General features: G+C 40.5%; 7 protein-coding genes and 1 further gene across 7 annotated transcripts; 5 read left to right on the top strand and 3 right to left on the bottom strand.

The window, feature by feature from the left end:
- Positions 1-57: 57 nt before the first annotated feature.
- Positions 58-1392, top strand: NUP49 (FG-nucleoporin NUP49; the record flags this gene model as incomplete). The annotated part of the gene is made up of 1 exon (XM_003648421.1): positions 58-1392. One exon carries the CDS (start codon positions 58-60, stop codon positions 1390-1392), a length of 1335 nt encoding a protein of 444 aa, XP_003648469.1.
- Positions 1393-1868: 476 nt separating this feature from the next.
- Positions 1869-3008, top strand: Ecym_8381 (uncharacterized protein; the record flags this gene model as incomplete). The annotated part of the gene is made up of 1 exon (XM_003648420.1): positions 1869-3008. The coding sequence occupies one exon, from the start codon at positions 1869-1871 to the stop codon at positions 3006-3008; it is 1140 nt and encodes a 379-aa protein (XP_003648468.1).
- A 1322-nt stretch (positions 3009-4330) lies between these two features.
- On the bottom strand, positions 4331-6385 carry KNS1 (serine/threonine protein kinase KNS1; the record flags this gene model as incomplete). The annotated part of the gene is made up of 1 exon (XM_003648419.1): positions 4331-6385. The coding sequence occupies one exon, from the start codon at positions 6383-6385 to the stop codon at positions 4331-4333; it is 2055 nt and encodes a 684-aa protein (XP_003648467.1).
- A 2687-nt stretch (positions 6386-9072) lies between these two features.
- Ecym_8379 (C2H2-type zinc finger protein) lies at positions 9073-9990 on the top strand (the record flags this gene model as incomplete). Its single annotated transcript, XM_003648418.1, has 1 exon — positions 9073-9990. One exon carries the CDS (start codon positions 9073-9075, stop codon positions 9988-9990), a length of 918 nt encoding a protein of 305 aa, XP_003648466.1.
- Positions 9991-11425: 1435 nt separating this feature from the next.
- Positions 11426-11710, bottom strand: COX19 (Cox19p; the record flags this gene model as incomplete). Its single annotated transcript, XM_003648417.1, has 1 exon — positions 11426-11710. The coding sequence occupies one exon, from the start codon at positions 11708-11710 to the stop codon at positions 11426-11428; it is 285 nt and encodes a 94-aa protein (XP_003648465.1).
- A 1720-nt stretch (positions 11711-13430) lies between these two features.
- Positions 13431-14363, top strand: Ecym_8377 (C2H2-type zinc finger protein; the record flags this gene model as incomplete). The annotated part of the gene is made up of 1 exon (XM_003648416.1): positions 13431-14363. The coding sequence occupies one exon, from the start codon at positions 13431-13433 to the stop codon at positions 14361-14363; it is 933 nt and encodes a 310-aa protein (XP_003648464.1).
- A 931-nt stretch (positions 14364-15294) lies between these two features.
- On the bottom strand, positions 15295-16974 carry DPS1 (aspartate--tRNA ligase DPS1; the record flags this gene model as incomplete). Its single annotated transcript, XM_003648415.1, has 1 exon — positions 15295-16974. The coding sequence occupies one exon, from the start codon at positions 16972-16974 to the stop codon at positions 15295-15297; it is 1680 nt and encodes a 559-aa protein (XP_003648463.1).
- A 1293-nt stretch (positions 16975-18267) lies between these two features.
- Positions 18268-22856, top strand: Ecym_8375 (the record flags this gene model as incomplete).
- Positions 22857-24029: the final 1173 nt, after the last annotated feature.

Genomic DNA, 24029 nt, shown 5'->3' with positions numbered 1-24029 from the left:
ACAAAAGGAGCAGAATATAGGACTCCTCAGTTGGAAGGATAAGCTATATCGGAGGGAATGTTCAACTTTGGTAATAGGCCAGCGTCTACAGGGACGGCAGCGGCTGGCGGGGGCCTTTTTGGGCAGGGTCAGGCTGGTGGTAACACTGGTGGATTGTTTGGACAATCGAATGCTGGTGGAAATGGTAGTACAGGGGGCTTGTTTGGTCAAAACAATACGAATGCATCGGGTACGGGTGGGTTTTTTGGACAAGGCAATGCCATGGGAGGTGGAAACACGGTGGGTGGAGGAATGGGATTGTTTGGGCAAGGTAATATGAACGCGGCTTCTGGGATGAAGCTTGGAACTCAGATCGGCGGGGGTGGAGTTGCCGCTAACAATGCCAATTCCGGAGGTCGATTGTTTGGGAATATGAATAATTCGGGTTCGTCTGCCGGTGGCCTGTTTGGCTCGAAAGTTGGTGGAACAACTGGGGGGACCGGATTGTTTGGTAGTTCCAATGCAACTGGGGGGTTTCTTGATGCCAAACCGTCGGGAAACAATGCATCACAAGGTCTGTTTGGTGGTGGCAGTGGTCTTTCCAACAACAACAACAACAACAACAACGCTGGTTCATTAGGTGTCTCAGGTACTGGGCTATTTTCCAATTCCTCGAACACGGGTACAATGGGAGGTCTGTTCGAATCCCAGAACAATGTGTTGGGTTTGCAGCAGCAGCAGCAAAACCAGGATGCGACTTCGTCGCTAAACCTAATATCGCAGCTTCCCATCACATCGATGACACGGATAGTCGATCTCCCACCACACATCCGCCAAGAGATCGAGAAACTGGACCAGTACTTCCAAAGACAGGTTTCAATATCGCACCATCTCAAAGCTGAAGAGGCGGAACACCTAGAACTCATCCAGTCTGTACCGCGTGACGTTCAGTTTCTTCTCAAGACCTACTCCCTTACAACGCAATCTCTACAACAAGATCTCAAAAGGATCGAATCTATCAAGAGTCTGACAGACGACAACATCCGTGACTCGGAGAGCTTTTCCCTCATCCTAAACCAACTCCTCACCCCAGGCACAAAGGTATCTTCCGCAGAGCTCAACAAATTCTTCCAGGAAAAGATCCTCCTCTACAAACATAAACTCGATGAGTATTTCCGCGTTCTTTCTGACATCAAAAGTGCTGTAAACGGCCTCGATAGCGACATGTTTGGCTCCTCCGAAAATTCATCCAGCGAATTTAACGATCTTGTCAAAACTGGAATCAATTCTATCGTCGCGACGGTAATTGAGGAGTTCGAACTCTTCATGGATATGGCCGAACGGGTTGCCCAACTCCACCAGAGAGTTAAGGAGCTAAGTGGCTTCAATAAAAATACCATTATTTCTTCCTGACTGCACCCTACACAACAAATACCTATCTACAACCCTGTAATCATTCAGCGGACTCACATAAACCCCTCTACTACCTTAGTTTAAACTTATAATATTTGATGTAAGCAAAATACAGTCATTGTTGACGATGTACATGAGATGTCATGTTTTAGATGAGTCGCAAGGGGTCAGGGGGACCAAGATAGTGGTAGGATAAGTGAGTTTTGTCTACTCATATCAGTTGGTTTAGAAGTGTTCTGTTAGTGGTGTTTGAGTTTGGCGTTGTCAGGAAACTAGTGTGTATTCAAGTATTCAATAAGTAAGGAGATAGGTATAACAGATCTGACAATAGCGGTTAAAGACATATCAGCTTTTGATATTTCGAAGAGTTATTGAAGAACAGTAGGATTTATAATCAATAATAGGTTGATTAACCGGTAAGAAAAAGGGAAAGAACAAGCTTAAAGTGTTTCTAAAAATTTGGAGGTCTTAGAGATATGGGATCGGTAGTTAAAAAAAGGCTCGACAAGACTTGGAGCTTGGTGAACTTCAATACTGAGAAGAATGGGTCCGTTGAATCTCAGTTATTGGTCGACATTCCAGACTCTGCAAACTTCGATGATATTTTGTCCAATACGAGCAGTGATGAATCAGACTGTCCTACGAAACCGGATACGGCAGATAGTACTAGTGGGGAGGGAAGCTGCGATTTTACGCAGGCTAGTGATTATGGACACAGCACTTTAGTACATGCAGATTCTGACGGTGGTGATAATTTTGAGGAAATAGAAGATGATGATGTCATCTCGCGAGGCCGGATAATGGTCAATCATTTATTGATGAGAATCAATAATTTATCTACTTTGCAGATAATTTTGTTAACATCGTCTGCGACAGTGATGGCATGCTACTGTTTTCAACGGTTGTGGTTTCTGATGGAACCTAGAGCTGGTTTGAGTATGGATGATTCTTTAACGCCATCTATTCTTGGTTACAATCATGATAATACGTTAGTCTTCAACAATGTTGAGATAATGGTGCCTTTCGAAAAGTATGGAACTAAGAAGTTCATTGTAGATTTCGAGAAGAAGGTTGCATATCCTGTTACAGATCCTGAAGATTTTGTTCCGACGCAGGCGGGAAAGTTTATTGTATCGAAACTGTTAGGGTATCAACTGACTCTGTTTTATAAATTACATTACGAATGGCTCCCGATGCTTACTTATAAATACCAAGTCCTCAGTAATCATATCAATGAAGGCATATCTATAACGAACGAGAAGTTCGAGAGCTGTGTCGTCCCTAGTTGCGTTAGACTGGCTAACAAGGCAAGAGTAGTCGCAAGTGATGGTGTGCTAAAAATAAAAACTATACATATTCAAAGGACGTGCCAAGCGGTGGGAACTTCATGTGATGAGATAGTAAATGTATTAAATAACACTCTTGGAGGGCTCCAGAGTATTTTGTCTCCTTGGGTGACGGAAGCTAACCAATTTATAAAATACGGTTATGAACGGATGGCGTACCAGATAAAGGTTGAGTGGAACATTATCGGTCGCTGGAGTAGCAAGAAATGGTTCTTAGTATCCAGGCAGGCGCAGAAGTATATTAACATGCTTAAACATATTATTGCCTAACCCTAGTGTTTTTAATCAACACGGACATCTTTAAGGTACCTTACAGTTTTCATGTTCATATCGTTAATGTGGCTAGTCATCTAATTTTTTGTCGCATATAGTAGCATAAATTAACGTTTGTTTCCATTATTACGTCAGTCTTTTATTATGTGGTGTTTTTGAATGGTTGTTTTGTATGTTTTGTTTTTATTCTGGTCCAGCTAACTCAGAATTAAGGATTACCTGTTAATGTCTATTGAGTCACTGACAAAACATCCTGCTTTTGGCCGGGTTTATTAGGTATCCTAGGTGACATTAACTCATAAAAGTTACGTAATTTTGACTAGGCCATCCATAAAAATGTACCAGCCAATTATCTGGACGTCATCATGTCACTGGGAGATATATAGTTCAAAAACGAATCTGTTTCAATATTGTCGTTTTCCTTTTTTGCGTACTATTCTACTAGTCATCTTAATTAAGAGCAACCTCAGTTACCTTCGCTGTTTCAGATAGTGTTACAACAATCGCACACACATACTCGGAACTACATGAAATTATTGGTGCTAAAGTTTGCCCTTTTTGTGTTTCTTATAGTTACTCTATTTGTTCTGTAAAACCTTAACGCATTGTGCCAAGAATAAAAGTGTTACATACATTATAACAGATCAAATTCTGTAATGTTAGTAAATTTTCGTTCAGGCTGAAAAATCCAGCATTGGATGTAAAGAGTAATTGCAAAATGAACGACAGAATATGAGGGAATTTTACCTGGTTGGTATGGGACCATACAAGTAAAAATATCACTTTCAATATCTAAAGTTCTACGATTTTTATTACCTGTTGTATCTCTATATACAGTTGTATTTGCCCAACAAAATGGATATCGTTTACCATAAGTTAACCGCAATGCAAAGGAAGCGAGTGATCGAAATTGTAAGCTGGATTAGTCAAAGTACTAAGGGCTCCACTTCATCCCTATTAGACAAGAGAATTTTAATATGCCAAACCACTATTACGGATCGTTTTACAAAACCCAATTTTTCGACCTAAATAGACATTTAGACAGTAATAAAACCCCTTGAAAACATAACAAAAAAGTCATCAACATTATTCAAAATTTGTATTAAAACCTATCAACGTAGAATTAGGAATAGTAGTTTTAACACTTAATTGGGTATCCTCGGAACTGCTGAATTCCATTTCTATCTAAATAGAAAACGCTGTTTACTCAGAAACAAGTGCCAGCGCTGTAATCGTAGACTGGCTAGTTTCCAAATTTTGGAAGGTGAATCCATCTTTTGGATTCATTTACCTAGAATACAGGTATTGATAATATTTACTTAAACTTGTCCGAAGCTAGAAATCCCCTCATCTAAAATCCCGTAATTAAACCATTCATGATCCATCGCCTCCTTTGCTGTTATTCTCTTTGTAGGATCGAATTCAAACATCCGACGACATAAATCAACGAACCAATACCAGAACAAGAATGTCTCCCGGTCTAACCTCGGTGTTCTGTTGTAATATTTTGACTCGATTATAGACCAATTTTGTTCAGGTGTGTAATCCCAATCAATAATAAGCCAGTCTCCATAGTCTTTCTGCAATTTCGATGAAATATGTTTATCCAGTCTGTCGCAAGCGTTCATCACCCTTTTCATTGACTTTTCCTTCGTTATTATTTCTCCCTTGTAATTACGCTCCGGCCATTGTAAAATCAGAGAACTCTTGTCGAAATGTCTCACAACGGTTGCAACTAAGTCAGACGGTATGTTCCCGAGTTTATGTTCTACTTTGTAAAACATTTTACTAACCATTTTTCTAGGGAAAGATTGTCCATTGACACGCTGCATCATTGCCATATGTTCCAAATTTTCGTGAATTGGGTACAGGGATTCACCAGTAACTAGTTCCACCAGAACACAGCCAATTGACCATATATCACAGGGGAATGACCAGCCAAGTCCTAGTACAATCTCAGGGGCACGGTAGTGACGCGTGGAAATCACAGGTGGATGATATTCCTGACAGAAAACTGCAGAACCAAAGTCTATTAGTTTTACTTCTGGATTTGTTAAAACCTTCTGTTTCCCATTAGAAGCTTGTTTTCTACGTGTGCTTAAGGTGGCCAAAACAGATTCAGGTAGTTGCGACTCAACAAAAGATTCATCACATACTAAAATATTTTCAGGTTTCAAATCTGTGTGTATAATGCTCAAATCATGTAAAAAACATACTGAGCGGATCAACTGTCTTGATATTGCTTGTACGTGCGAACCAGGAAACCTAGGATTGCCATTATTACACATAAAATCATAGATGGACTTCCCAAATAAATCAGTCACTAAACATATGTGGTTTTTGTAATCAAAACATTCGCGAAGCACTAAGCACTGGAATTCGCCCGAAGGGTCGTTGTCCCGGATTGTTTGCAGCACCCTCAATTCAGTCTTTGCCGCCTGTCTATAGCGTTCAACTGCTCTAATGATCTTTACAGCTACAAATTTCTTGTCCGTGTTTTGATTGTCTATACACTTGACAACCTTTCCAAACGTACCTTGACCCAAAAGCTCTTTCGTTGAGAACCTCCCATTGGCAAATATATCATTTTCTAGATATATATAATGACCGTCTTTATCCGTATTGAAGTACTCCTTTTTCATAATCCTTTGTTTCCTCCCAATTAGTTTGTTAATCTTTTTCTGTGGCATTAAAATGGATGTGGGGGAACTCATTACACCTGAAGCTCCGCTGTCGCCCAACGAATCCATCGTCGAGGGAGTAACCAACGCATTGGAACTCGGAGACACAGATCGAATAACGGGTAACGTTACAGTCCGATTCTTATCCAATGTCCTCGTGCTCGACCCACTGACATGTAACAACTCATCATCATTCTGTCCTCTTCTCGGCACTGCCTCCTCAAGCCTAAGATCAGACCGACCTTCCATATTTGCTCCCGACAACCTATAGAACAACTTAGCATGCGGCAACTGTGGTAAAGAAACAGTCCTCTGCTTCTTGAATCTCCGAGATGTATAGTTCCCTTTAAGCAAATTATTGCTCAACGGTTGCAATCCGGCAACAACATCCTCCTCCACGTCATTCATGAACACTAGGGGCTGCTCATTTCCCTCCACCACTGTCTCAACATCCCCATCCCCAGAACCCCCAAAGTTGTTCCCCAGAAGATAAGTCTGTCGTTGTAACATCTCGTTGATTAAAGGATCCCGATCGTTATCCAAATAAATACCTGCCCCCACACCAACCCCAGACGTCCCCTCCAACTCCACTGCCGTCGTCGCCATGTTCGCCCTCTGCGTACCCACAGACCTGGACCCATGTAATTCAAAGGGTCGGGTCCTCTTTCTTCTCACCTGAGTATTATCTGCCATAGTAACCTACCGACAACCACGTCTAATACGCCTTAACTCCCGCAAGTGTCAACTTTACCGTTCTGTTTGTATCCAGTGCACCTCTTATGAAGTCTCAATTACCTTGCCCAAGACTCCGTGAGACTATATAAACAAATGATGTTTTATACGCAACCTCACCCAGCTTGTGGACCTTTCGCTCAAATATACCGTTATTCTTGGCTCTTTATTACTCCATATGGCTAAGGTACATGAGTGCTGAGCCTGATATGCTATTAAGCAGTGAAGGCCGACAGGATCCATTAGCAACTAAGGAGTCATTGTGACTCGTGCAAAATGAGAGTTGTGTCCGGGTAATTATATGATGTCACTATTCACGAAATAGGCGAGCATTTGGGCGTAATGCGATGTGGCTACTACATGATTATGGCAACAGTGCTATTTGTGGGAGGTGCTGTGGCTAGATGGCTTGGTTGCGGGGTGTATGGAGTGGAGGGGCTTGGGGTTCCGCGAAAGATGAGATTCGGTTGGGTTTCAGAGTTTTGTATGTGTAGGATGAGGGCATGACATGGGATACATGTTTAGGTAAAACGTGGAGTATTGAAAATGGTGTGGCGAAGAAGGAGAGAGCGACGTACCTATATTGGATAGTTTGGGATTAGCTGTTTCAGTGTGGTTCAAATTGAAGTGTGACAGGGCAGCAGTGGTTGTTACATAGATGTTAAGTTCATGGGTGGAAGCAAATTTGGTGGTGATACCAACAGTAAGCCTGTTTGGAGGGATGCCCTCGCAGGAGCTGAGTTGACAAATTATGTGTTTGAAGAAGCGAAATTTGGCGTATTAGTGGCAAAGACCTGTTAAAAAGCGCACGACTGTGTAGTATTTGGTGTGCTTGGTTGGTTGTTACAGAGGGGCAACTAGCCCCCCCGCTCAGCTTACAGCTCCTTGATGTGCAAACGGTAAAGACTGGGCCCTGGACGGCTACCTTATCGTCTAGCGCTGCGGCGTACACTCCAGATCTCAATGGAGCAGTGATTTCAGCATATTGCTCTTCGGATAGGCTGTATCAGGGCTGCTGCACATCATGTTCGACCCAGATGCGTATCTCTTTCCTATCGTTCACTTATCTCTTCCCTTATGGATCTGCAAGAAGAAAAAACACAGGGAATGCTGGAGACGACTACATATATATACCAGAAGCGATCTTTTTGCCAATCCACCACGGATCAACCTATTGTTTTTGCAAACGGAATGGGTTTCAAACAATTACCTTTCAGCCTTAGCTAAGCGTATGCATTTCAGCTCTGCGCACTGGCTTCTTCCTGACATCGCTTCTTGGCTTCGCACCTGACTCCCCATCGATAAGACCACCACTACATTCAGTATGCGGATTAACCCTTTTCTGGCTACTGATATTAGATCCCATTTCTCTCCAAAAACGCCCCTTATCCTTGTAACACGGCATACGTTTCAGTCCGCTCGAGAAGTCATCGAGCGGACAGCTGCTTGTCAACTACACATCCCAACAACGCACTCCAATTATGTCAGCTACGCGACATGCACGGTGTTCTTAAGTCCACCAACGCATACACCCTACACCACACTTCTTTTGCATTGCCAAACTCTTTCACACAAATCCACTGCAACTGACTACGAATCCTCCATTACCCAAGGGGCCATAATCCGTTCGTTCAACGTTGCACCGAACACATGTGGGGTTTGGATGGAACGTACACGAGATCGATAGACCTGAAATGTGCTCTGCTGGGCTGTCTGCGCTCATCTCTTCAAATAACAACAGATATGTTATGAAGCATGACAAATGATTGATTGGCAAATTTGCACTGAAACATATATATGGATGTAGATCCTGGCTTTGTTCGTTTTGCCTGTTCGATAGTGTAGTGCATTAGTGATCCTGCTGATGTGCGTAGGACTGGGTCTCGAAATGCGAAAAAACGGTTATTTCGGTTTTTTCCAATTACATGTTTCCTGATCTCCCTTGCAACGACGTTTCATGCTGGTGTATTCCAACTTTGGCAAATCTTAGACAGAGTGGTTTGCATAGTGTAAAGAGAGCGTACAGTAGATATGATTGCAAATTTCTGCGATGTGTCTTTCCTTTTGTCTGCGGATTTTCTCGACACATTTTTTGACCCAAGCTCTGGAACAGAAGCATAAAAGCAGTCAGAACGGGCTGAGGATAGGTAGAGCGTCGATATAGGCTATTTCAGGGTAGGTGGTAGTGTCAGCTGATACCTGGTATGTGAAACTTGGTAAAATGAATCAAAACGAGTACGCGGGTAGTGTATTAGGGTTGGACGGCTGGTTGAATAATAAAAAAAACGTTGTGGAGCTGAGGCAGAGAAACAAGTATACAGTTGAGCCAGCGACGATCTTCACGTTTTCGGATGCACGACTTGGCTAAGTACGCGGAACGAGGTTTCTTTGCACAAATAGAGAATTTGTGGAATTGTCCGTCGATGTATTTGCACGTATACATAAGGTAGCCTTACATTCTTTCTAGCTTATGGATTCCTTATAGAAGAAGATTATCCTCCTTCGAGTCTGATATAAAAGGCGAGGGTATACAGATGTTTTGTAACATAACGTAGACGGTTCATAATCAGATAAGTAGAGATATCGTTAGGTTTTCTTTCTGCTATATTCCTAGCTTCTGAAGGTCTACATTTTACAAGTAGGAGAATATGAACCAGCATTATAGCACGCGGTCTACGATCAACTCGTACTACCAGAACATTGGCCATGCAAGGCCCAATACGATGGAGTTACCAAGTTTTCAATACCAAAATTATGCCAGATCCAATGTTATGGTTTCTCATCCGGTTTCAATTCATATGTCACCCTATCAATACTATTATAACGCGGATCCAGCATTTTCGTCAGTTTACGTATCACCAGCATCTTCGACCAGCCGGTCTCTGCCTTCATTGCCCTCGCTTAAGGAGCTTGTGAGCACTGCTGCTACAGAGCCAATAAATCCAGTACCAGCTCAATATCATGTATCTATGGTTCCGCCACGGCCGACTAGGGTCAGGCTTCCTCCAATTCAAGTTCCTAATTATCAACAATTACAACAGCCATTCACACACTACGAGCACGTGCCTCATCACCAGGCACCAATATCTTCATCGAGCATTCTGAGCACTCCAAAAGCAGCCCCACTGGTTGTTGTAAACACTCCTTCGCCTTCGGTAACGCCTACCTTAGGGCTGTCTTCGTCTTCAGCCTCTGTTTCAACTTCCGTTGCTCCTGCAGGCACAAGCCACAATGAATCCCAACCTCAACTAATTCCACGGCGTAATTCTATGCCCTGCTTCCCCGTTGCACATGTAAATCATCACAACCAGCAACAGCAACATCTACTTCTTCATGTGACTCAAAAGACCCATAAATGCCCTAAGAGATGCAGCTCCTACAGAAAGAGTGGCTCTATATGCGAGATCTGCGGTAAAGATTTCAAAAGACCTAGCGCCCTAAGAACCCATATGGTTGTTCACAACAATGACAAACCCTACAAATGCGAACACATAGATTGCCAGAAACGCTTTAACGTCAAAAGCAATATGCTTAGACACATGAGGAAGCATAAAGAAGTTGTATGAAATGCGCTGACATCAACTTGCTTTTTTGAATATTTATGTAACAATAGAAGGTTTTATTAATTGGGATAATACATAAGTACTCTTAACAGCTGCAAGGCAAAACCGCTCCTTCGCATAAACACGTAACCGACATCCTTTAGATAGAGACGGTTTGCAAATGTCCTATTTTTATTCTGCGACACAATGAATTATTACTAAACGTCAGGGGTGCCTAGGGACCTGATGTCCGGGTAAAAGATACCTAGTTGCTCGTAGGAGATCTCTAGAAGACAAGATGCACACATCCAATTTATCATCCGACGACTTTATCTGACTACATTCAAGCGACAACGGAGATGAATAAAAATAGCCCGGTAATTGTCGAGAGAGGGCGCGCGGCAGCGCAGGATTGACTGCATATAACTGTTTTCGGCTTGTGCGTATGCGTCTGTATTCGAGCGTGCGTTCGAGCGCAGGTTCGAGCATTTTTCAACTAAAAATTCAATGAAATGAGTACATTCCTATTGTTCTACAGATAAATACGTAGGACTGCAGGATGGAGAATGTAAATGCAAACACAGCATAGGTATAGATTGGCACCATTGATGTGATTTTGTACACTTTTGAAGTCCCACATTTATTTGTAAGCGTTAAGAGTGTTAACACAGTGTACAGAGCTGTTAAGAAGGTATGCTACTATTATAGATAGATTAAGTCGACTGCTGGGGAAGCATAGTTATTTTAGGGCGGATGGAGATGATTAAGTTATTCATATAGAGATATATACAAATATATATCTGTATGCATGTATATAAATGTATTGGAGGGGCCGAGATGTTGAAGTAAGGTTAGCTTAGCCGAATAGCATATTTTCGAAGATCATCCAATTTTTTGTTATTGCCATTTGTACTTTATTCGGTTTTGTTGTCGTTTGTCCAGCCAATTTATATGGTGGTGTCTGTCTGTAGAAGGGGCAAAGAAGATAAATAGTTTCATATCTTTTCTAAATGCATTACTTATACCATGATCGGACATTGGAGTACATGTTGGTGCCTGAATCAGTCTGAGAGACTGCTATTTCTTAAGTGCTACATAGAATAAGGGGTATTACGACATCTTTACTCTCGAACTACAGCTGGTTACCTACCAGATTATCAGCCATTTGGAGACGGTGTTGATGATCTTGCCTTTGATTTAAAATATATGATAAGATGCTAATGACATTATGGACTTTACCTTTTTAATAGACATATAGCCATTTTTTCTTCTTTGTACTACGTCTTTTGATGATTTTCTGTTCTAGCATTAAAAGTTCTAAATAGGTACTTTGCATATCTTTCTGGTCCGAAAACTGTATGAACGTAACACATCAATATAAATGCATGCATGCAAGTATATATATACTATATAAAAGTATTCTGTTGACCATACAAAATCCCTTTATTCCAATTCCTGCTCAAGTTTTGTCAGCAGCATTTCCATGGCTTGCCGGTGCATCGTCAGGTAGTCCCAAATGTTTCCATTCATCTTTATTCATCAGAGAGTTATCCATTCGGCATTTCAAGTAATTCTTAGCCAATAATCTACAATTTGGAGCATTCTCTCCTTTGACAATTTTCAGGCAATTCAAATATTCTTGCATCTGCCTAGTACATTCGCCATCATGATCCAGCGGGAAAGAGCCACGTTCTGGGGGAGTAGGTGATAATGCTTTCAGTGCATTCCCTGGGTTAGCTGACATCTATATACCTACCAGAGCGCTTTTAACCTGAATTCAATACTGTTTCAACAGTCATCTACTTATAATTAAGTAGTTGATGTTCGATGTGATTTGTGAAATTTTAGTCGTCCCAAAACGATGAAATCCCATCACACCCACACATCGTATATACACTTGTAATGATGATAAATACGCTGAAGAATGGTATGTATCAAACCCTTATTGGTTTCTAGCCAGTGTAATATATATAAGATTGAAGTAGAAAAAGCCAGTCTGATGCTTTTGAGATGTTAGTGATTTGAATCTAGGCGTCTGCGAGCACTGTCGTCAACGCGCCAGCGTCATCTTTGATCGTGCTAGTTAGTTATACGATACTCCGTGCGATACCCTCTCAAACATGAAATAAGGAGGATCACTACCATGCCATGATGCGGTGCACAGTAAATATATTTGTAGATAGCCATGGCTTAGTTAATTACCCTGATAATATATTTGTTTTCGTGTGCACTAGTTGTAGAGCGAAAACGGATTGCGAGTAGTCTCTACTATTCCTTTTAGGAACTTCTACGGCGAAAAGGGCTTGTGTCCTTTAAAGAACTTCTATATTATATGAGCAAGTAAGGATAATTTCTTAAAAACATAGTATTTTATATAAACATTATGGGATTAAGGCCTACTAGGCTTTTAACACAAGCGTAACTACAATAAGGTGAGTGTATGTGAATTCGCATCATAAAGCTTTTTCTTACTGACTCTGCTAATCTTATAAGAGGCCTAAAAAGAAACTGAAGAACCTGCTCAGTCGCATCGACTTGGTTGCAACATATTTGGAGGAGTATTTTGCATTATACAGGAGAACAAATGGAAAATAATGGTTCTATGTGCAAGTTGCTTTTTTGGTTTTCACTCATCTAAACAACGTAGTGTACCTCCTCTAAATAGGTATAAAGATCGGACTTGGGTTAAACGTTGTGAACGTTCCAAACGGTTTACAATATTGCCAAACTTGGCGCTCTAACAGTCCCAATATATAAATATGTCAATTACTCGAGTAAGAAGATGGAATCTGTGCTAATAGAAATACCTTGTGAAAAGTACTATTACTGAGAAATAGATACTAATTACACTATAAGATATATGCCCTGGGAAAGATCTTCATACGGAGAGCATCCTCCGGATTTCCTGAGACTAAATTCAAGTCTTATAGCTTGACAAGTTCAGCAATTTAGTAGTATTCCTGTTAACACTACCACCGTCTGGTTCAGAAGATGTGACTGGCTTCATATGGGTATATATGTATATACAAATATCTACTAAAATAATGTGTTTCGATTGTCTCTAGATTTTTAACACCCCTGTTACTGCTTCCGTACTATTTGCGTACAGGGTATAAAGAACAGTTGATTAACAGTAGGGGGTTGTTCAGCCTACATTCGCAGAAAGAATCGCGTTTACTAGAAGGCGTTAAATAAATGTTATGCTAATAGCGGTACTTTCGGAGTAAAATAAGGTATAGTAGCGTTTTATAAATTTCTGCTTTTAGTACAGGGCGTCAGTGGTAGGAAATATGTCCAAGAAAGTACAGGCATAATTTAGTACTTGATATTAACAGCTGTTGTTATAAAAGAAGGATCATTTCTTAAAATGAATGAGCTGCAACCCAAAAATGAATAATTTATGTAGACGGTACGAATAAGTTTTGTTCTTGCCTCCTAAGTGGGGTTTAAATCACTTTAGAATCATGTTGTCTTTAATTCCAACAATTAATTCCCTCCACGTTGATGAGCGACCATTAACTTATACAGCTGAGTTGTCTGACTGGTATTTTGAAAGAAGTAGTCGTGAACAGGCAGCTCAATTTACAATTGGCAAGTGGAGTAAATTAAATATGCTTTCCCTTCCAGAGTCTATTGGGCTCTCAAAAACTCGAAGTTATAGATCGGGCGAACAAGAACTAAATTCAAATGATAAAGTCAGACTTCCACCGCTATCGTCTTTGCTTCCAAAACCAGTATATTCTGAATCATCACTTAACATGCCAGAGACAACAGAGGCTCCACATTTCTGGCCTTCTGCATCATGTTGTTTCAGTTATTATTCAATAGCCCAACCACTAACTTCATCAAGCTCATTGTCGTCATCGTCATCATCGCCATGTTCCTCTTCAGCATCGGCGTCGTCGGCGTTGCTATTGGCAGCGCCACTATCTTCATCGTCATCAACACAACTCTCGTCATCTTTCCCGTATCCTACCCAACCAACTAGAATTAACGAACCAGCATTAATGATCCCTCACTTTGCTATACACAATGGTACTCCATCTTTGGCTCATTACCAAGCTACTATTGAAAGACTTCAGCCAACCCCATCGCTCAGTACAAATCCGAGAAGTGTCCCAAACTGGAGAGATTACGACCCCAAGAAAACATGCACCGTCTGTGGCAGACATTGTACAAGACCTAGCACACTCAAAACTCATATGCTAATTCATACAGGCGAATTACCGTTTGAGTGTAACTGGCCTGGCTGCAGAAAAAGATTCAACGTCAGAAGCAACATGAAAAGACATCTAAATTCTCACAAGAGGAAACTAATAAAAAAAACAGATAATGTAGCTCAGCAACTGATTTTTAGACCACAGTTTCCAAAACTGTTTAACTCTACCATTCATTGAAAGCATTAGACGAATCCATCGAGAAAACTCTTAAAACGGCTTCACTATTATTTAAAAAAAAGAAAAAACGCGCCAGCGAGGTATCTAACTTGTAGGAATAAAGACAATATTAAGCTATTACATTTGGAACCATTACGGGCAGTTTTCATACTATTGACTCATCTGCATGCATTCTGCAATCCCTAATTAGGTAACTGTTAGCTATTTTAGATACAGCAATAGAATTTGATAGAACACATTATAAAATAGAAGTTGGGTAAAGGTGTTAGTTGCGGGCAATATTCGTCTTCATTTCATAAGCACAAGGCCATACAGTGATGGAATATGCTGGAAACCTTATCTGCTTCAACACTGCCGGATTTCGTAATTATCTTTGTTCTGCACAATGATGTAATCATTAAATGTTGTGACTATTGTATTTTCGAGGTTTTAGGGTAAGAAGACTCAGTGGGGTTGCTCGTAATTGGCACCCGAGATTATTATTAACCTGGTATATCAAATACACACATTACGGATATTTCCTTTGAGGGCATGTATGATAACGTTTATTCAAACGAACCACGGTCGAGATACAGATATTCAACATAGTTTATTGACGTCATGAGTGGACAACAATTGAAAGCTGGTGGTGTATGTAGAAATTTTTGATTCCCATTCAAGGAAGGAAAAGTCTGCTCTGAGTTATTACTTCTATTTGAGAGGACTTTAACCCCTAAGGTTTGAAGAAATTGTTGTTACCAGATTTACCTTTGGCGGTTACTGTAAACTATACACAACTTAAGGGTCAAAGGGTTCTAAACGAAGGACAGGTAATCATTTTGAAGTTCATATTTTTGTTATGACTAAATTCCTTTTCATTTTTCTTAAAAAATACATATATATATGTTTATATGTATATACAAGCATACGTGGGAGATTGTGGAGAAGGACACTATGGTCTTAATCTTTTTGGGTCTCTTGGGAACATTGTTGCCCTTCTGATGTTCTTTAAGTCTAAGTAAAACATGATGATTCTTTCCAACCCAATACCACCACCTGCATGTGGAGCACAACCATATGTGAAGGCATCACAATAATCTTTGAAGCCAGCATCCTCGGGAGTTAACCCATGGTGTCTCATTCTTTGTCTTAGTAACGCAGGGTCATGAATACGTTGTGCACCAGACATTATTTCTTCACCCCTCATGAAAAAGTCATATGAATTGGAGTATTGAGGGTTCTCTGGATCAGGCATGGTGTAGAATGGACGAATTTCTAGTGGAAATTTGTCCAAGATGTAAAAGTCAGTGTCGTATTTCTCTCTGACTAACTTACCTAACAACTTTTCATTTTCGGTAGACAAGTCATCAAAGTCACCAAGCTCTTTACCAGCCTCTCTCAACATGGCAATACCCTCCTTATAGTGGAGTTTCACCATTTTGCCATCCTTTGGTAATTTGAACTCATCAACTGGGAATTGCTTACGAACAATGGAGATTTCATCAGCGTACCGATCTTTTAGTTGACTAAATATAAACATGAATAAGTCGCTGAGAAGATCAACAACCTCGTGGTAGTGTTCTTCAAAAGCCATTTCCAGATCAACCCCGGTGAATTCCGTCATGTGACGGTGTGTGTTGGAATTTTCAGCCCTAAACACCGGAGCGATCTCAAACACCCTCTCAAAGTCGGCTGCAATTAGCTGCTGCTTATAGAATTGAGGAGATTGTGCTAAAAATGCGCTTCCCTTAAAATAGGTTACCTCAAACACATTTGCGCCACCCTCCGATGGAGATGAGAGCAATTTTGGCGTATGAATCTCAGTGAACTTCTTAGATTGCAAAAACTCTCTGAATAGCTGACAAACAGCGTCCTGTATTCTGAAAATTGCCTGGTTAGTTGTGGTTCTCAAGTCAATGACACGGGCATCGAGACGTGTGTCCAAATTCACAACTGGCAACCCTGCTGCTTCAGCCTCCGCCTCGGAACGAGATGCATCGTCCAATAAAATAGGAAGCCGTTGAGGGGTCTCAGAAATGGTGTGGATTTTCGTGATTTGAAGCTCCAAATCTTGCACCGTAGCTGACTTAATTGGCTCTACCACCTTCCTCACAATACCATGGACCAACACAATTGACTCCAAGTTAATAGACCCTACCCACTTAACCATCTGCTTCGACACGCTACCATCTGGGTTAGCCTTCACCAACGCCTGAACCAACGACGACTGTTGTCTTAGCATCAAAAATGCAAGAGTTGCACCCTGTTGTCTACAATTGTGCACTCTGGCCCTCATCACAACCTCCTTGCCATCGTCTGCCGCACTCAGCTCAGAAATCTGCACCCTTTCAACCCCGCTTCTACTTGAAGATTGAATCAAAGGTAACTTCCCATACTTGTCTTTCGCGGTGTCTGATGCTGCGGCCGCACTTTCCCTTGCCGCCTGCTCCTCCGCCAACTGTTGAGCCCTTTCCTCCTTCTTCCGCTTCTTCTCCTGTTCTTTTTGCAGCTTCTTCAAAGCCTTCTTGGAAAGTGGCTGACCATCTTCTCCAAGAACGACATCCTCAGCGCCAGCCTCATTGGCTGACAACTCTGCAACTTGTTTACTCAACTCTTCAATATGTTCAGACATCATCAATTAAAACGTAAAATCTAGCTTTTCTGCTTTCAAAATCCAAAAATGGAACCTTCGAATTCAACCTATTTGCAACCAGCTATCACCCGAAACAGCCTTTATAACGACCTATACGCACTCTATTCGTCCTTTCTCCGATACTTAACACTGCTGATCAGACTACCATCCATAAGGCATAATATCTACCAAAACGAAGGGCCCACTTTTTCGAAAAAATTTTACCCGTTAACAATGATATATTCACGTGATCATAGTAAATCTATCACGTGTTGTTATAGTTTAGTACGAAGAATTTAAATACACCCAGACATTCCCTGTTTAACCGGAAATCGACAACAAAAATTTTTCAATCTAAAAAACTGATAATTTCAGAAACAAGCTTTTGGGGAGGTCCTCCTTGGAAGACGGTTTACCGATTGGGAAAAGCATCAAAGTGCACCAATTGGTCTTTGTACAATTCAATTCTTGCTACTCGTCGATACCACGCAAATAGCCGTTTGACTTTCTGTTCAACGTGCCATTTCTTTCTAGTTGGTGATTCACCGGTTTACATTTAAAGGTTGATTTGAGCTTTCGGAGGTTGCAAAAAGATCGGCGAAAGAATCGAACAAAAACACTTCTTCTGACAGGGAACTTCTTTTCGGGGCAAGCCCTAAACCAATTCCTAGAGACGTTATACATACATCCAGATCAAGTGTTGGGGCTATAGGGTACAAACTAGGATACTTTGTGTTTTGGTTTTGTTTTAAGAAACCCTCCAGTGCAGCAACAACAGGTTTTTTAACGCGGATAAATTCCTTAATTCCCCCTTCGACACGTCCCCAATTAGAAAAGGGAAGGAAAGGAAGGGGCTTTTGAAGAGGGAGGTTATATTACTATACAAGCACGACTGCAGAGAGGGATAGACTTCGAAAATTTTTTAGGTTCGGCTATTTTTGCAGGAAACCGAAATTAGGAAAAGGCTTACGCTTGTTTAGGTGGACATAATAGGTTTTGCCATATAATTTGGTGTTGTTCGTAGGCTCATTTCCTACGTTGACAGCCTGAACCTACTAGTTTGTGTAATATCCTTTAGTGGTGTGTGACTGATAAAGGGCGAGAGTTAGTCCGGGGAAGGAGTTGGTAAAGCTGAAGATACTTAACAGGTGGTAGTATTAAATTTATAAAATCGTGGATATTTGGCTGTTTGGGGATTCTAAAAAGAGTAAATTAAGTGATTGGGTTGTATTTGGAATCTATAATAGTTTTTGAAGGTTATAAAACTTTTTTGTTGGCTCTATTTGTGACGATATGAGTGAAAGTCCGGTGCCATTGACGCAAGTGAGGTGTGTAGACGTTGTGCGTGCCGTCTGCGACTTCAATCCGTCGAAAAAGCAGCAGTTACAACTTAAAACAGGAGATTTGGTGTATGTTTTATCCAAGATGGAGTCTGGTTGGTGGGATGGTGTTGTGTTCGATCAACCGAGCAAAGGTTCCCAGTGTCAAAGAGGCTGGTTCCCTCATACTTTCACCAAGTCCCTGAAGGGTAAGATTACTGCACATCAGGCCTTGAGTGGGGGGTTGGGCGCTGGAGGAAGTGCTAACCATCTGTATACGCGGCCTAACTCGGCACTGCGGCATCCTTCTACCCCTACATTACGGCGAAACAGTTTCAATTCCAGAGCACCAAGTTTTCCTGCAATTACAACTAGTGCGACGAGTCTAACTAGAGCGTTCAGTGGGACTGCGAATGAACTGCATCTGTCTCCGCAGATATCGAGATCCTCGTCTCCGAGTTCCTCACAGAATCACCTAAAACAAGATTACAAGTTGGATATGAGGCATAATAAGCCGATAAGTTCTTCTAGCAGAAAGGCGGCGAACTCAAATAGTTCAAACATCATACCTTCTTCCAACTCTACTTTTGCAGAGATTACTCCTGTGGACCCTCTGCAAAAGTTGTCTTCATATGATGAAAGCAGTATTAATGACACCATGAGACCTACAGCATCTAATAATCCATCCAGTGACAAGATACGGGTTTTATCTGTTGCTGAAGTAGAAATGTTTGTTAATAGTATGGGTAATTCTGGTGAAGTTCCAGTCTGGACTCCCATATCTGTTGAAGATGCAGAGGTGATTTTCTATAATAAACAATACAACATATACTGCCGTACGTTACCTTTATTAGAAAATCCAGAAATGAATTGTACATCTGTTTTCCCACGTGATGATCATCTGGTAAACCTAAAGATGGGAAAATTAGATGATGCGAAAGGTGGTGCTACGAATTCCTCTGCTCCCCAATTAAACCTCATGTCTCAATCCGAATGGACAAATATTAATACTCCCCTGGAGGAATCCAGGCAAGTATCTCTCCATGATGAAGAGCAGACGTCGGAGCATTCGCCTACTAGGGATGTAAACAAGAAAGAAAGTGAAGAAACAGACTCAGTCTGGACCAGCCAGCATCAAGTTTTTTACTCTAAGCAAAAACTTTTTTTTCACCACCATTTAGACATAAGATCGTGGACAGAATTAAGAGATTCCACAGTATACTACGTTCAGTTATCCCACGAATCGTTTTTCAGGAACAACCATCGTCAGTTCCGCAAGAATTTTAATCAAGTCTCAAAGTTGCTATCTATGCACCAGATTGCCTGTAGGTTATTGAGGAGTGAGGTTATGAAGAATGATAAGTACAAAATAGTCAGAAAGCTTTTGAAAAACATGATTAAATCTTTGTCAAGGATATTGGTTACTTCAACCCTTTATTTCAATTCCAATCACAGAGTTATATTGGGTCCACGGGGTGTCATAGGTAGGTATTCTACCACTGAAGGAGTTCCCAATTTTAGGGATTTAAAAGCGAGTATTTCCAGCCAAAAGACGAAAGACACTGTGAACGAGTTTAGGTTGAATCCGATAACGGGAGGTGGCGCAGCGCTCAACCCTACAGATAGTTCCTCGCTGCCCTTTGAAAACCTGGGCACAATGGATCCTATTGCTTCAAACGTGGCGATGGGGTCTTCTATAGTCAGTTCTTCAACGGATCAAACCGTTATTGCTGCACAATTGGACGATTATAATCAGGGTCTTCATGACACCTCAATTACAAAACACCCTTCCACATCAACTACAATTCAAAAAAGCAGTTCCTGTAGGGACTCTATAGTTATGGATGAAGAATCTGGTTTATTAATTGACTCAATGTTTGAGATCATAGATACGGAGTTTGGAAAGTTTAAGAGCTCACTAATCAAGCTTCATCATATAATGAAGAGGGTGTTTGCACCAGACGATGTTATTCCTCAGATTTACCCCAGATTATTTAAGAATTCCTTTGATGGTGGTGCTTGGATGAGTGTTTTTAATCAACAATTGGAATCACAAGACTCATCAGTAGTTTGTTTACCGTGTGCATCTACTACAGGGAGTGGTTCAATTGTTGCTAGTAGTGTTACTGGTTTGGATTCTACAGGTTTAGGTGTGCGACAGTTTAGTAGCACTAGCTCGAGGACTAGTGGTTCGCTACTAAACAATAAGCATAAGAACAGGACATTTTCTAGAAGTAAATTGGTGAAAAAAATAAGATATCCGTTAAACAACGATACATTAAACATCTTCAAGGCCAAGTTGACTCAGCTATCAGATAAATATGATAGTCGTGATTCGTTTTTTTAGGCCTCCCGAAATCTAAAAGTCGTGACCTGGAGCTTGCGGCTTGCACTTATGAGACGATTGGATTACTCTCCTCAATGGTTGATATTATGGAATCCATCGATCTTACCTTTTTCATAAATTTAAGAAACTTGCCTACAGCTGATTCAGCGACTACTTTAGATAAGGAAAGTATGGACTTCAGGGATCATTGTGTGGTAAATGTAACAACACTACTCATGGAGTTTTTTGATGTAAAACAGGCTGCACATGATATTGGTATTGGGATTATTATGGAAACTCAGCATATGACCTTGAGGGACCCATTTGTATTCTGTCCAATGAAGGGAGATCTTGCTGATGATAAGGAAGAAGATATGAAGAAGTACCAGTGTATGAAGCACGCGAAATTTGCAAGTGCGTTGGCAAGGCATCTAATTAAACAAGACGTGGAGTGCAATGATATGAATTTTTTGGACACTGATTATACAACGGCCGCTATTGCTAGCAAGTTGTTACAGATTATGGATATAGCGGCACATTTAATGGAACAATTAGTTAATGAACGTGAAAATATAATAAACTATGCGGCTAGATTGATGAAGAACGATTTAATTTCTGAATTGGTCAAGGGTGAACAGGAAAAATGGTTTGATGAGGATGAAAGTAACCGGTCAGTGGGTGATTTGTATGGTGGTGGCAAATTGGAAAAAGATATTCAGTCATCTAAAAAGGAAGATTTGCCATGGTACCTGGATAATCAATACGATTATGCTTTAATTTATGATAACAAGGGGAACATTAAGGGTGGAACAAAGGATGCATTGATTGAGCGTTTAACTAGCCATCTGACAATTGATCCCTCTTTCAATGTCACAATGTTGATTACTTTCATAAGTATCTTTAGTACAACAGAGTTTTTGAGCGCATTGATATCCAGATATAACTTGTACCCACCAGAGGGCCTTGGTTATGATGAATACAATATTTGGGTAGAAAAAAAGCATATCCCAATCAAAGTACGTGTTATTAATATCTTAAAATTATTGTTCTCCCAGTATTGGACACCTGCTTATTATGATGGTGGGTTGGAAGACTTATTGACTTTTGCGCAGTTAGTCACTGTGGATGAAATTCCAGGTGCAGAGGGCCTCGTTGATTTAATCAACAACGTAATTGCTCAGAAGAACAACTTCGAAGGATTTGTTCCTAAAAGAATACCGTTCACTGCGGATACGTCAGGTTATTTTGAATCAGGTATACCCAATGTGTCATTGCAAGCATTATCATTCCCTGCATTAACCACTACAGTATCTTCTTCATCTTTAAGCACTGGGTTCAGGCTAAAAAAAATGAAGTTGTTAGATATTGAAGCTAGTGTTTTTGCAAAGCAACTGACGATCAAAGAAAATATGTTGTATTGTAAGATTCGGCTGTTTGAATGTTTAGATAGGACTTGGAGGACAAGATACTGTGACTTTGGGGGCTCTGAAAACATATCAAATTTCATTAGGAACTCCAACCATCTGACTAATTATGTCTCATACATGATTGTGAAGCAAACAGATCTAAAGAGAAGGATTCAAATTATACAGTACTTTATTGATGTTGCTGAACATTGTCGGAATCTGAACAATTTTTCTTCTATGACAGCAATCATCTCGGCCATGTTTTCATCATCGATCTACAGATTAAGAAGGACTTGGAGTATGATTGCCGAAAACTATAAAGAAGTTTTGGAAAGTCTCAATACCCTAATGGATTCTACTAGAAATTTCAGTCGTTATCGGGAGCTTCTGGAATCAATAGGTGATGTGCCATGTGTACCGTTCTTTGGTGTTTATTTGTCAGATTTAACGTTCACGGCCGGTGGTAACCCCGATTTCCTAAAGGGATCGACTGAAGTTGTTAATTTTGGTAAGAGAAGTAGAATCGTAAGTGTGCTGAAGGAAGTTGATTCTTACCAACGTATCGGATACAAGTTAAGAAGACTGGCGGACGTACAAGATTTCCTAAATGAACAACTCTCTAATGTGCCTAATATCGAAAAACAATATGAGCAATCTCTACTCATTGAACCTCGTACAGAAGTTTCAACTGGTTTGAATAGTACAAACTCCCATTATCATGGAAAGCATGGTTCGGCCAATGCGAAAGGCAAGAAATTGCGTTTTGTTGACAAGATTAAAAGGAGCAACTTATCCTTTGCTGACCTAAAGTCCTCCGCTTTTCTTGTATAGCCTTGCGTAGGGAATCGCAAAAAATATAGGAGAACTACGACGGATTTATTATTATTATTATTATTATTATTATTATTATTATTATTATTATTATTATTATTATTATTATTATTATTATTATTATTATTATTATTATTATTATTATTATTATTATTCTTTTATTTTCTCACCATATTATAGATGGGCTTTTTTCAATGTATTTAATTTTTCTTTGTTTTAATCTCGTTAAAACTTCTTTCAAGCGTTCATAAAACTCAACAATCCCTGTGTAAGCTGGTTCCTAGGTTTATAGCTTCTAATAAACTGGGCAGTGCAAATCTTGCGCAAGCCTTTGCATGCCATATATGAGCCTCAACTTGTTTTCCTACACTTGCCTTATCATCTATACACCGCATTACAATTTTAAGGTCTAAAAGAAGGAAGAAATATAAGATATCGAAATACAACTGTGTTAGTAGACAGTACTTTCAGATCGTTGACACTTTTCACGCCTCGAACGAAGAAAACGGCGCAGACATCTCTCTCGACCCCGAAAATTATTTCGAGGCGAAATTTGCAAAGCGGTTGCCTACACGCCTTTTTCAAGCTGAAATTCCTATGCACATCCATCAGATAGCAGCAGCTATATTTAACAAATTTTTCTCAGAAACTAGCTCGGAAACGGCATGTATGCCTTTAGCAGGTTTAAAATCCTTTTATTTTCAATCCCGGTAATATTAATAATATATTTAAAAGGCAACCTTACCTGAGATACAGGGAAATATCTTCTGTCGTCCGTCTTATCATAGAAAGACTCCTTTTAACACTTGGGTCAAACACAATCGAAGCTAAAACACCAGATTAATTAGATACAATGTCATACTACCAACAACCACCTCCACCTCCACAGCAACAGCCAATGTACTACCAACAACCTGTTCAACCTGTTTATGTGCAGCAGGCTCCCCCACAGAAGGAATCTAGTTGTTGTGACACCTGTTGCAAGGTCTTATTATGTTGCTGCATCTACGAAATGTGCGTAGATATGTTCTGTTAATAAATTGCTTGTGAGGTATTGCAAGTGGGGTGACACTTGCTTCCATTCTTCGTCAAGATTCCCATCCTATTCACGATGCTTGTTTCGGTACAATAGGCGCTCTCCACTGATTACATTCTATTGTTCTCGATCTGTCA

This window comes from Eremothecium cymbalariae, chromosome 8, assembly GCF_000235365.1.
Source record: "Eremothecium cymbalariae DBVPG#7215 chromosome 8, complete sequence".
NCBI classification, from domain to species: Eukaryota; Fungi; Ascomycota; class Saccharomycetes; order Saccharomycetales; family Saccharomycetaceae; genus Eremothecium; species Eremothecium cymbalariae.
This window is presented reverse-complemented; position numbering and strand designations above follow the sequence as displayed.